Raw genomic sequence first — 14523 nt, 5'->3', positions numbered from 1 at the left:
ACTCAAAAAAATCAATGGTTCTCCTATATACAAATGATAAAAGAGCTGAAAAAGAAACCAAGAAACATCACCTTTCACAGTTGCCACAAACAACATAAAATATCTTGGGGTAACTCTAACCAAAGTGAAATACCAGTATGACAAGGTCTTTGAAGAATAAAATTGAGAAGATATGAGAAAATGAAAAGATCGCCCATAATCTTGCATAGGTAGGATCAATATACTAAAAATGGCAATCTTACCAAAAACAATCTACAGATTCAATGCAATACACATAAAAATCCCAACATAATTCTTCACAGACCTCAAAAGAACAATACTAAATTTCACATGGAAAACCAAAAAGACTAAAATAGCCAAAACAACATTGTACAATAAAAGAACTTCTGGAGGCATCACGATCCCTAACTTCAAACTCTATTATACAGCTACAATAATAAAAATAGCTAGAAATTGGAATAAAATAGACAGGTAGACCAACTGAAGAGAATTGAGGACACTGATATTAACTCACAAACCTATGAGTACCTGATTTCTGACAAAGAAGCTAAAAATATGAAATGGATAAAAGAAAACATCTTTAACAAGTGGTGCTGGTATAACTGGATATTGACATGGAAAAAGAATGCAAGTAGATACATATCTATCACCATGCACAAAACTCAAGTAGAAGTGGATCAAAGACCTCAGCATTAAGCCAACCACATTGAACCTCATATAACAGAAAGTGGAAGTGCCCTTTAACGCATTGGCACAGGAGACTACTTCCTGAATATAACCCCAGTAGCACAAACACTGAGATTGACAATTAATAAATGGGACCCCCTGAAACTGAGAAACTTGTGTAAAGCAAAGGACACTATGAATAAGACAAAATGGCTGCCTACAGAAAGGGAAAAGAGCTTCACCAACCCACATCTGGCAGAGTGTTGATCTCCAAAATATACAAAGAACTCAAGAAACTAGACATCAAATCACCAAATAATCCAATTTAAAAATGGGGTACAGATCAATACAGAAAATTCTCCACAGAAGAATGTCAAATGGCAGAAAGACACTTAAGGAAATACTCAACATCCTTAGACATCAGAAAAATGCAAATCAAAACAACTCTGAGATTCCATCTCAGAAAATGTAAATCTGGTGAATAACTAATCTCTCTCTCATTTATATATTTATATAAAGATGTCACAAAAAGGAAAATGTGAGTGGGTCAAATACTTTGGGAGAGCTGAAATGTTTAGTAAGTGGGAAAATTGATTACATCCACTGCATGCAATTATCAAGTAGCGAATCCATAATCTAAAAGATATCCGTGCCCTGAAGTTTAAGAGATTTGATTAAACAGACCTCACATCTTATCTACTAGGAGTTGTTGCTTCCAGATGACATCATAATGATGATGAAATGAAAGTGAGGCATCCTGAAGTCAGACAGCTGGTGATAAGTACTTGGTGGGTGTAGAAGTAAAATCAAGGAACAGGAAAGAGTTAAAATATGGAAGAGGAAAGGATATCAAGGAGTTGGTATATTAATGGCATAACAGATGTCCTCCAACTTACAGTGATATTATCCTAATGAAACTAACGCAAGTTGAAAATATCCTGTCATAATACATTCAATGTATCTAGCCTGCTGCACATCACAACTTAGCCCCCTTAAACACACTCAGAATACTTACTTTAGCCTACAATTTGACAAAAGTCACCTATCATAAAATCCATTATATAGTGAAGGACTGGCTGTCCATACAATTTATTAGATTCAGTACCTTACAGATTACAGAATCAGCTGCTTTCCTCTGAAATGACGGAGCTGGCTGGCATCTGTGACTTCTTGATGCTATTTTGCAGCACAAGACTATCATGCTATAAACTGCTTGCTTGGGAAGAGATGAACCTTAAAACTTCAAATTTCAGTTCAATTTGTATTTAGCTTTTTTGCACCGTCATAAGTTAAAAATTATAATTTGAACCACTGTAAACGGGGACCATCTTAGCATATGTTTGTGTATATATATCTGACTTCAAAACTTTGTCATGTTCTGGGGTTATTATTAAAGAGACAAATCAGACACTGAGCCCTTGATTGTTTTTTTCTGGGTAGAAGAATCCATTAAAATATTTCTCTAACAAAGTTATAAATTGTTTCTTGTGTTTTCTTGAAGTCTTCAAAGCAGATGTTCTACATTGTCAGGCAGGAAACTTTGTGCTGGACAGTAGAGTGAGATGTTTCTATCATGGATTCAGCCACTTGAACACATGAGCAGAGTATACACTAAGAAACACAACTAGAGGTTTCCATATGGACTCTATTTGGTTTCTTTTGATCTTGTGCCAATCTAACTCTCTGTCCCTGTACACCCCCCTCCATCCCAGGCATTTTCTTCCAGTATCAGTATGACCTCACTGCACTCATAAGCACTCTGTGTAACTGGTACTTTACACATTGTGGCTTCATGGATGAAAAACAGTCACCCTGATTTCCTCTCCTGACTTTTCCCTGAGAGAGCACAACTAAGTAGCTATTTCAGAGACAATGTGAGCAATCTAATTTCATTTTTAACTTTTACAATGATGCCCTTGGAATGTTGTGTCCCTATTGGAAGAGGTGGATCACACTGTGGTAGCCTCAGTCTTTGTTGTAGAGCATTTATACCTCATGCCTTTCTGTGATACTCTGAGGAAGTGAAATTGTGTGTCAGATCACACGGTTACCATCAAGTTTCCTCAAGGTTTTGTTCGGTATCAGACGATAATTCTCTAGAAATATTTTTTTGAAGTCTTCCTTCCCTGTCCTCTTATTTCATTTCCCATTAGTGGATGACTGGTTTGCTTAATTTCTTCCCAGAATAGTGTAGATGAATATACATATTGGAAATGGGATTAGATTACATAAACCATTCTCAACATTCTCTGCACCATAGTAATTTTACAGTGTTCTCTCTGAAAAGCATAACAATTGTAATAGAGCTAATAGAGTGCTATGTCTTGTGATTTTAGCATCGTGCGTGTGTTATCTTAGTCTATCTTCAGAACTAGTCCTTGAGGGGAGGGGAGTAGTATTGCTTCTAATTTGCAAATTAGAAAACTGAGGGTTTAAAAAGTCACTTACTCAAAAGCGTACAATTGATGGGCATCTAGCAAAAATTTTCTGAGATAACATTTAAGTTTCCAATTTAGCTAGCCTGACTGGCCAACAACAGAGATTCTCCTGTCTCTGCCTTCAGTGCTTGGATTACAAATGTTTTACCTCAACTTTTTAACTGGGTGCTGGGAATCAAAACCCAGTCAGGGTTTCCTGCCCTGTGGGAAGCTCCAGCTCCCTCCCCCTCCCTCCAGGTCCAGGAAGGCGAGCGTCCAAACAGACTGGATCCCCAAAATCCAGCATATGCAGAGGAAACAGGTCCCAGTGTCATAGTCAATGGCTTTTCAGAAAGACCCCGGGCCAGCCACAGTCAGAGAATCCGGCCAAATTCCGAGAATCTGGCTAGATCACGTCCTCGTTCAGTCCCAGTCCGGCTGGCCCTGGTAAACTCTCATCAGATCCGTTCCCTTGTATCAGTGGGTGATAGCATCCCTCGCAGTACTGATTTCGTTTTTCATGTTCCTCCTCGTTCCGCTCCCCCTCCGGACCTCGGGGGGCTCAATCAGGTGCTCCAATGTGGGCCTCCAACTGCATAGCCGTCCTTCGCCAGACGAAGGATCTATGGTGATAAGCAAAATATACATCAGTATGGTCATGGGCCACGGCCGATTCAGGCACCCTCTCCTCTGTCCAGAGAACAATCTGGGGGATTTCTCCTTGGACCTGGGATCCCATATATAATCAAGTCTCCTGTAAACCCTAAAATGGCTCCCTTAGTTGAAATATATTGTTCCCTGATCCCATATTCATCCTACCTCCCTCCCCGCCCCCATCCCCGGCCACCAAGCTTTCCCCGTTCCTCCCCTACTCCCTTCTCTCTAGTCCTCTCCCCCTCCATCGAGGGGAACACTCATCCATTGTTGGTGGGAATGCAAACTCGTGCAGCCACTGTGGAAATCAGTGTGGCGGTTTCTCAGGAAACTGGGAGTCAACCTCCCTCAGGACCCAGCAATACCACTCTTGGGAATATACCCTAAAGATTCCCTAACATACTACAAAAGCATTTGTTCAACTATGTTCATAGCTGCACTATTTGTAATAGCCAGATCATGGAAACAACCTAGGTGCCCCTCAATAGAAGAATGGTTAAAAAAGGTGTGGAACATATATACATTAGAGTTTTACTCGGCGGTAAAAAACAATGACATCTTGAATTTTGCATGCAAATGGATGGAAATAGAAAACGCTTTACTGAGTGAGGTAAGAAAGACCCAAAAAGAGGAACACGGTATGTATTCACTCATAAGTGGATTCTAACCATAATTAAAGGTCTTTGAGCCTATTATTCGTGATCCTAGAGAAGCTAAATAAGAAGATGAACCTGATGAAGATTATTTAGCTATCCACCAGGAGGTAGGAAATAGACATGAGTCCCAGGTAACCTCGGGTGCATGGGGGGGGGGGTGGGAGCAACTCTTTTATATTGCCTCAAACCTTATTTTGAAAATCTGTGTACCCAATTTAAAGCTTTAAAAACAATAAGCAAACAAGCTAATGATTTTTCAGGTAAGCTAAATGGAAACAGTAATTTGTCTTGTCCCCAACTGACCTCATCACTGAAAACATGAACAAGTTAACTAAAACACAGTCCTTAGGGAAATTGTACTGGTGGAACAGCCCTGATGTAACTTAACTCTTGGGTATGGTGATTTTTCATCTTGCTAATTTATGCTTCCCAAGCTGACCTCAGTCACCTCAGGGGGCCAACAATGGTTTGTTAGCCAGGTTATGATTCCTGGTTGATAATATTTTCGAATCTGAAAACCGGTGCAACTTCAATAGTAAGTTTGAAGCCACAAAGATGTCGTAAGTAAAGAATCATTTGTAACAGTGAACAAAGAAAAGGATAGGATGGAATGTACACCTAGAAGAGCTAATGAGGGAGGAACCATGTCTGGTTTTCAAACAATTTACCATCATGCTGTCAATTAGCAACACTAGTGATCTAGAAGAGGTCACCACTGCAGCCTGGAGATTTTTGCAAGAACCCAAAAGTCTTGAGGTACAGACCTTGAATTCCCAGAGTTTTGCCAAGGATTCTTGTAAATTCATAATGTATAGAAAGAAGTCCAAAGAAGTCCATCAAAAGGTAAGAATTGCATCCCTTATCTCAGATTTTATATTAAAAAAACCTCCTGTGCCTGTCATCAGTGCAAGGCTTGGGCAGTCATTGGCCAGGGGGAGGTGGAGTGTGGAGCTTCACAAAGCAGGCCCTTGTGTAGTTCCTACTCAGATGCAGTATTTGATGCCGGGAGCCTTTCAGGATCTCAAGAACTGTGGAGCCAATGCTTGTCAAACTGATGCCAGGCAGAGAGAAACATCTGTTCCTGAAGAGTAAGAGGTCACCCATCCTACGTCAGATAATATATGCTCGGCACTAAATCAACCTTGAGACAGAGACATGAATATGTTCAAGGAGTTCTCTGCTATTTTAAAATAGCCACAATTTTAATTTCATATTAGTAGAGAATAGAAAATATTTAATTGTATTAGAGAAGAAATAATCAGATGTTTTGTTCACATGAGTCCTCTTTATGCATTGAAAGTAATACATTTTGCTAAAAGACATCATTGCAACTGTAGCACATTGTCCTTCTAGAGCCGCCCCAGCTGGATTTGCCTGGTGTGACTTTACTCTCTTTGGCAGTCAATGTTGAGCTTTCTTGTTTTCAACTCTTCTTTCCCCCAGAAACTACAGCTAGGCCTTGGATGAGAAAAAGTCTCAGAAAAGAAAAAGATAAGATAAAGACTCAATAATATTTGTTAAAGTAAACTTAGGTGTTGGGTGCACACCTTTGATGGGCGTCTTTGATTCTAGCACTCAGGAGACACAAGCAGGCTGAACTCTGTGAGTTTCAGGACAGCTTGGTCTACATATCAAGTTCCATGCCAGACAGAAATATCCAGTGAGAGCCTGATCCCCAAAGCCCCTTCCTCCCTCCTTCCATTCCATCCTCTTCCCTCCCCTCTCTGTGACCTTGGCAGGGGTGAGGGAATGAGTGAATTTCCCTGGAAATATCACACCCTCCCCAAAACACACACACACACACACACACACACACACACTCACACACACACGGTGGTGTGGGGGGAGAAAAAGAAAGAGATTTCCTAAAATTTTTTATGAAAATAAATATTAAATAAGTATGTGATGAAAGAGGAAGATTGGGAAAGAAATAGAGGTTCAAATTCAGCATGACTTCTAAAAATTCATTTTTATATGTTTCGGTGTTTTGCTGCATGTATGTTTACGCACTGTGTGACTTCTTGGTGCCCAGGAAGGCCAGTAAAGTCCATTGAATTTTCTAGGACATCACAAATTGTGTTGTTTTTCAGGTAGAGCGTTGGCTCAATGGCTGTGAGCTGTCATATGGGTGCCACGCATACTCTTAAGCATTGAGCCAACTCTCTAGCCTGAAACTCAACATAATTCTGTGATGGGATGCTTGCGGTACAGCACTTTACAGTGGCATACTTTATCAGTTAAAAAAAAAGTCAGAAAACAGAATTAAAGGCCTTTCCCTCTCTAGGACAGCTGTCACATACTCTGCACTTAGTATGTGTTCAGTGCCCTATAACTTATGATGACAGACTTAATTCCAAGTTGATCTAAGCGTTAATGCCCTGTCATTTACTAACTGGGCAAGTTAGTTAAACTTTTAAACCTCAGTTTATTCATTCAAAAACTATGAGGGGCTGAAGAGATGGCTCCACAATTAAGAGCATTGGCTGCTTTTCCAGAGGACCCAGGTTCAGTTCCCAGCACCCAACCCCCACGGTTTCTATCATCTGTAACTCCAGTTCCAGGGGATCTGATTTCATCTGGGTACTCACAGGGTTCACATGTATACATGCAGGCAAAACACACATACACATAAAAGAATAATAATAATTTCAAAATTAAGCATACATGAACTACAAAGTCACATGTTTTATGGGATAACGTCACAGTTCACTTGTAGACATAAGTCAACCACAATAATTGACTGGGTACTGCCATTGTTGAACTTCAGGAGCATGCGATCAGTAAACAGTCCAGCCTTGACTCTCCTTCCATTCTAGATGCTACTGACAATAAACAAACAAAGCCCTCAGCAAATCATACATAACTGTTATTTAAGAATGCCACAGTTGAAGCCTGGTGGCAGTGACTCCACAACTTTAAAACCAGCATTTCAGCCTACTCTACAATTTCAGACAGTCAAGGCATCATAACTAGATTTTGTATTAAAAAATATTTCTTATGAGGATACAATAGTTTTTGTTTGAATGCATCTAACATTGAAACCTGTAGTGTTGCTGCTGCTGCTGCTGCTGCTGCTGTTTTTTGAGAGGGATCCAGTGTTTTTGTTTAATAAATACTAAGGCCAGTGAGATAAAGGTATTTTCACTGAATCAAAATTGCTTTGATCCTTTGCCAACAAGATCATCCATTATGAAACAAAAAAACAATTGAAGAAACTAATGAATAGCAGAGGAGTCCAATTCTGTTCTATCTCCATTTTCCCCACGTCCTGTCCTCACATGCTATGAACTAGACACCAGCAGCTCTTCCCTTACAGCTGCTGCCAGTGTCTCCAGAAGCTACCACGTGCTGTAGTGCATCAGAGCTTTTGCCCTGGCTATGATGGTTATGATGCTGTTCCTCCATCTCTGCTCATCTCACCGTCAGAATCCCAAAACTAATACTTTATTGCTGTTCTTGGGTAAATCCAGAATATGCTAATCTCTAAATTAAGGTCAGTCCAGTCATGCAGATGAGCTTAAAGTCAAAATATTTTAAGATGATGCTAGGGAAATGGCATTAGGATCTGAGTTAGAATCCTTAGCATCCATGTGAAAAGCTGGGCCTGACCACACTGTGGTGGGACAGAGACAAGATCACTGGGACTTAATGACTTTTAGCAGAACTCAAGTAGTGGGCTCCAGGTTTGGAGGGAAACTCTGTCGTGTGGGAAGGCAGAGTGCACATATGTGCCCAGCACCACCACCACCATCACTCCCAACACACACTTTTACATAAGCTAGTGTCTTTTTTAACAGTAAACTGTGATGTAGGAAACTAGAAATGAAACCAAATGAGCCATAAAACCTCTTTCAGAAAATATAAGATAGGTTTCCACATATTCTATCCACTCTGAAATTATTTCATTCCGAGGACAGACAATGAATGAATCCATGAATCTACCCACTTTTCAGAGCATCTAATAGACATTTTAGATTATTTTTTTCATAGATGTTGTTTAATTTGCACCTAACAATAACCTTCTAGTGAAGTAGTGAGATGTTAGTCTGAGGAAATAAGGTGAACTGACTTACAAGATACAAAACTAGTTAAGTGAGAAGGATGGGATTCTAACAGATCCCATGCAATCCCATCAAAGCCTGCTTTCAGCCACTCCTAAATTTATATAATGTATAGGAGCATACACATGTATTGCACACATATAACTGGAATTGTATTATATAATCAAGAAGGAAAGTTTTTTTTATTTTTTATCTAAAGACACCGAGATTTTTCTCTGAAGATTTAGTAAAATAAAGTTTCTTTTAATTCACTCTTTCTTCCCTATGATTAAATGCTATCTACACATGAAAAGTGATGCTAACTGACAAGGTGGGATTATGCAAAGGTAAATGGTGTTGTCCCACCGATCCCATAGCAGAGATGGCATTGCATCATCTTTGAGACCCCTTTGCATCTTGTGACTAATTTTTAAACTGATCCATTTTCAATCTTGGACAAATCAAACACTCTCTTCCTCAAATAAATAGCCTAGGTAGCCTACATAATTCTCACTCTACAGGCATCTAAGTTTCTAAAGCCACTCGCCAATGTACAGGGGTAAAACAGCAAAAGGCAAAGAACTTGTAAGCTATTCTTCTTGGTTCACACTGTGAACAATCTCAAGAGGTAAAAATAAACTATCTTTTTTTGACAAAGAAAAGGCCTCTTGAGAGTTTTTCTGAGTTGTGCCTGCCTCAGAAGAAATTGCCTGATACGTTAATTGTTTTCTTTAAAAATGGTAAGAGGGGAGCTATTTGAAGTGATGATTCCAGACTTGAAATTTTTAGGGAATTGTGTCTAGCACTAGGTGATAGTGAATCAATTCTCTAAATCAACACATCAAAAACCTTTGCACTCCTGTTTCCTAATCAGCAATAAGACAGTTTACACTCCTAAGAATTTAGAGATCAGTCACAAAGGGGAAAAAAATAAAACATTTACTTGAAATCTTATGGTTTTTATACTCAAAACGTCACGCAAATAAACCAATGTTTGTTTTAATATAAAAATTATTTCCCCCAACTTTTCAAATTAAAAATGATTTTTAAAATGTCCTGTAACTTCGGTTTTCCAGGAACATAGCTTTGTCCCATTTAGATCCTAGAGCATAACACATTCCAAGTCAGGAAGGCTGCATGGCCAGTGTCATCCCAAGGCAGATGTGAAGATGGGATCAGCACTGTTTAGAGCTGTATGCTTTCATGAAGTCCAAAGTTTGGCTCAATAATTTGCCATCATATGGTTAGAAAGCCATGTCAGAACATTCTGGACCATGTTGCAAAGACTGCATCCAGTTAGCCTCTTCATTGCAATGACAAAAGCTCTTCTTATATACTAAAGTTAATTCTGCTTCCATATGTGACCTAACTCACTGTTTTCCTCATCACCACCAGGTAGGAAGGCAAATAGTGAATGTGAAGCACTTACATAAAAATTACGATGGGTGACGTGCCACCATTTTGATGCTTGGGGTTCTGTTTGGTTTAGTGAAGTGCCCTGGGTTATGCAGCATTTTTCAATGATTTTCTTCTCCTTTTCTCTACGCTTTATGAAGAAATGAAAGATATGGAGTCACTGAAATACAAGTGCTTTAAAATTAGGTACATTTATGCCTACAGTGGGACTTCCTGCGCCTAAGAAGGCTTAAGAGAACATGACAGAAGGCACCACTGAGACCTCTCATCTCGAGAGTCCCAGTGAACCGAGTAGTTCATTGTGTATAGATTTGCTTTAATTTCAAGATACCGTTCTGATATTTGAACCAGAATCTTGGGGCATTTCAAACCCTAGGCACCTAAAGAAAATCCTTGGGGCACTGCACAAGCGATCAGATCCTAGCTCACAGAGGACTATTTTCTTCATTCTCATTCTGTCGTTCATGAAAGATAAATTAAACCACAACCCATCTCCCTATACCCCTAAACAGCATAGTCTTTAGACAAACACTTTCCCCCTGCTCAATAGAGACAAAGAACAAAGGTTCTTTCTGCTGAGTTGCTCACAACCCTTACCAGATGAGCCGCAGTCTAGGTAATAGCAGTATCTTGAGTCTGAAGGCACTGTAACCTAATGTTTTGTCCTTAGCTCTGTCTTAGCTATATTTTCCCACAGTGACCACCTAGAGTCCTTCCTAAGGCTAAACTTTAGTCAACCACGCAGAAAAGCGACTTAGCAGATGAAGAGTGAGGCCGTACAATACAACCTAAGGATAAGCAGAAATGCTGTGTAACAAATTGACCAAACCAGGGTCTTCCCGTGTAATGGTTCTAGAATGTCTGACACCTTCCTTTTCTTTCTTTATTCCTATTTATTTATCTGCAAATAGACATAAAGACAGTTTATGGACAGAGGAATGTGTTCTTGAGAAGGGAGTGAGCCACGGAAATGAGGGGAAGCCTGTGTTCAAGTGCTGGGCCACGCCTCAGTTTGTTTCCGCCTTATTTACATTCTGCCTGCCTCTCCCACCTTCTTCCATCACTGACTTTCTTAATTTAGAGTTAAGTTCAGCGATGAAGGTCAACCACCTGGCAGATGAGCACCAGCAGAACAAAGGGGACTGGGGGGGTCAAGAGAAAGAGTAAGGAAACCAAAGTGTCAGGAAAAGCATGCATAGGAAAGACACAGAATGAAGAAAAGGGAGGTTATGCTTTCCTGTGTCATTGGCTTCCTTAATCTCTTATGTGTGTCTTCACATGTTAAATGGGATTGTGCTGACTATACATGCCTACTGAAATAGTGATATGGATTAGTAAACAAATTCATAATAAAGCATATTCCATTATGAGCTGCTGACCTCGGTACCACAGCCATGATTTGGGAAAACTAAAACATATAATTAGAAGCTGGGTGGTGGTGGCTCAAGACTTTAACCCTAACATTCAAGAGGCAGAGGCAGGCAAATCTCTGAGTTCAAGGCCAGCCTGGTCTACAGAGTGAGTTTAGGACAACCAGGACTACGCAGAGAAATCCTGTCACAAAAAATCAATATACATATATAGATAATATAATAATACATATTATTCTGTGTATTATATGTCCTGTATCCAGTAATATGTGTACATAATTATATATGTATATATGTATGTGTATATGGAATGTAAGCATAAAAAGGCAGTCACATTTGCAGGAAATTTCATGGAACTAGAGATCATCATGTTAAGAAAAACAAGGCAGACTGGGGGCTGGTAAAGTTCTTGCCTAGCAAGTACAAAACACCAGAAACCCATAAAACGAGGCATGGAGGCCCACACCAACATTCCATCATTCAGGAGTCAGAGGCAGAAGAACAGAAGTCTGATCAGATTCAGCTCCACAGTGAGTTTGAGGTCAGCCTGGGCTACAGAACACCCTTTCTCAACAACAGCAAAAAGAAAATGAAACAATAAAGCCTCTAGGCTTTGAAATACACAAGAGTTTATGATACAGTATCATAAAATACCAGTAGCATAATTCTCTCTAAATGATGACACACATTTACCTATACAGTCATAACAATTTTTATTCTACGTTTCATAGTATCTATATTCTGTTTCTCCGTTTTGCAGCTTTGAACTTTAAATCGGTCTTATTCATTGATTTGTTCAGCGCATATTTGGGGAACTCCTCTACAACAGGAACGGTGGTCCACACTGCACTCAGATGTCATCAAAGATCCCAGCACTGAGGATTCCTCAGTCTTTGTTACTGGAGAGAAAGAAAAGAGAGACAAGAAGATGGCAAATGTACCGGTCATCTGTTCCATGGACTTCTGTGGAATAAACTAGGCACGTTGCTGAGGTAGCTCGGAAGGTGCTCTAGCAGTGAATGGAGGTTGAAGCAGGGCATCAAACTCAGTGAGGAATACCTTGAGACTCCTGCCGTTTTTCTTTGAGGTAGGCATTGTACACTCCCCCATGGAAACAATAAATAAAACTGCTAGGATCCAATTCTTCTTCCGTCCATTCTCCCCTGACCCTGGGGTGCAGATGGTGATTTTTGTAGTATTTTTAGTGATGTACCTGACCAGCCTCAGTGGAAATGCCACAATCGCTGTGGTTGTCCATACTAACCACTTGCTCCACACACCCATGTACTTTTTCCTAGCTAACTTGGCAGTTCTGGAAATCTTCTACACATCAGCCATTGCACCTCTCGCCTTGGCAAACCTTCTCTCTATGGGCAAAACTCCTGTTTCCATTACTGGTTGTGGCACTCAGATGTTTTTCTTTGTTTTCTTGGGTGGAGCTGACTGTGTCCTACTTGCAGTCATGGCGTACGACCGGTTTGTCGCAATCTGCTACCCTCTGAGATACACACTTATCATGAGCTGGTCCTTGTGTGTGGAGATGGTGGTGGGGTCCCTAGTCCTAGGATTCCTTCTGTCATTGCCACTAACTATTTTAATCTTCAATCTCCCATTCTGCCATAACAATGAGATCTACCACTTCTACTGTGACATGCCTGCAGTCATGCGCCTGGCTTGTGCAGACACACACGTTCACAGGACCGCCCTGTATATCATCAGCTTCATCGTCCTAAGCATCCCCCTATCTCTGATCTCCGTCTCCTATGTCTTCATCATCACAACCATTTTACAGATCCGGTCTTCTGAAGGGCGACATCGAGCCTTCTCTACCTGCTCTTCCCACATCATAGTGGTCCTCCTGCAGTATGGCTGCACCAGTTTTATATATTTGTCTCCCAGTTCCAGCTACTCTCCTGAGATGGGCCGAATGGTGTCTGTGGTCTACACTTTTATCACGCCCATTTTAAACCCTTTGATCTACAGTATGAGGAACAAGGAACTGAAAGACGCTCTAAAGAAGGCCTTGAGAAAGTTCTAGGGAGGGTGAACTTGTGATTTATTTCAATCAAGGCACTTCTGAAAATGAAATGGAATTCTATTACTAATTATGAAGGCTCCAGACATACAAGGTGCAATCTGTGATTCTGGTACTCAGGAGGCAGAAGCAGAAGGATTGCAAGTTGGAAGTCGACTAAGCTACATAGGAAAATCCTGCCACGAGACAAATAAAACAACTGATTATAATAATAGAATAATGGTGGAATGACACACATAATTCAGAAATGTCCTCAGCACTTGGAGACACATGGTCTGATATGCTAAGTCTGATTTGGCTTCCAGAGAAAATTTATGCTTCTGTCTTTCTGAAAATAAAGCTATATCACATAAAGCAATATTATGCCCTGGACATGAATGAAGAGAGGCAAAGCAACATTCGTAGGGCAGCTATTACATACCAGACACTTTTTATGGATTAACTCATGTATACCATGCTAATTTTTCAGAGGAAAAAAATTGTAAGTGGCTAAAAAAATGATTTATCCAAGATGAGAACACAGTATCTACAACTCTAAAGACTAAACTCTCTATGTATGATATTCTTATAATTTGGGCTTGCTTTGCCAATAGGACCATATGTAAATGCAGACAAGCTTCCCCATCTCTGTTGGCTCAAGTTTGCTTATTGTACAACTAGGTACTTAATCGAAAAATAAAAATTTTAATAATACTAATAAATAATGATAAAAGCCACATGTAGGAGAATTTTTCTTTTGTATTTTTTGTTGTTATTAATCAAAATGAAAATTCACAACAGGGCTCAGAACTTTTAAAGAAATTTCTAACAATGAAAAAGTGCAAAAAGAGAAAAGTTTAATTTAATAGGTGAAAATAATGGGAATGAGGAAAGCGAGCATCACTGAATCTTACAATTTTTGAGAATAACTCCGTCATCATCATCATCATTGTCTCCTCCTCCACTTCGTCCTCCTGCTCCTGCTCCTTCTCCTCCTTCTCCTCCTTTTTCCTCTTGGAGATTGACAGATGGCTCAGCGGATAAGAACAACTGTTGTTCTTGCAGAGGACCTGTGTTCAGTTCCCAGCACCCACATGGTTGTTCATTATCATCCCTAAGTCCAGTTCTAGGAAAGATGATGCCCTCTTCTGACCTCCTCAGGCACTGAACACATGTGGTACACATACATGCATACAGGCCAAACACTCATACACATAGTATAAATCAAAAAGAGTTTGTCTTCTGGACAGTCATCAGGATCCGCTCTGGCTCTCCGTAGGAGTCATCACT

The 14523-nt window shown here is 40.0% G+C and overlaps 1 protein-coding gene across 1 annotated transcript; it reads left to right on the top strand.

Moving 5' to 3' along the window:
* Positions 1 to 12327: 12327 nt before the first annotated feature.
* LOC148121398 (olfactory receptor 10V1) lies at positions 12328 to 13257 on the top strand. The gene has a single exon (XM_087907612.1). The coding sequence runs from the start codon at positions 12328 to 12330 to the stop codon at positions 13255 to 13257; it is 930 nt and encodes a 309-aa protein (XP_087763738.1).
* The last annotated feature ends 1266 nt before the right edge of the window (positions 13258 to 14523 follow it).

This window comes from Myodes glareolus, chromosome 7 (assembly GCF_982192425.1).
Source record: "Myodes glareolus chromosome 7, mMyoGla1.1, whole genome shotgun sequence".
Taxonomy (NCBI): domain Eukaryota; kingdom Metazoa; phylum Chordata; class Mammalia; order Rodentia; family Cricetidae; genus Myodes; species Myodes glareolus.
Note: the sequence above shows the minus strand (reverse complement) of the source record. Positions and strands in the feature narration are given on the sequence as shown.

Bases quoted from the DNA above. Each gene is read 5' to 3' on its own strand.
- LOC148121398 (XM_087907612.1), top strand. From the start codon at position 12,328: ATGGAAACAATAAATAAAACTGCTAGGATCCAATTCTTCTTCCGTCCA.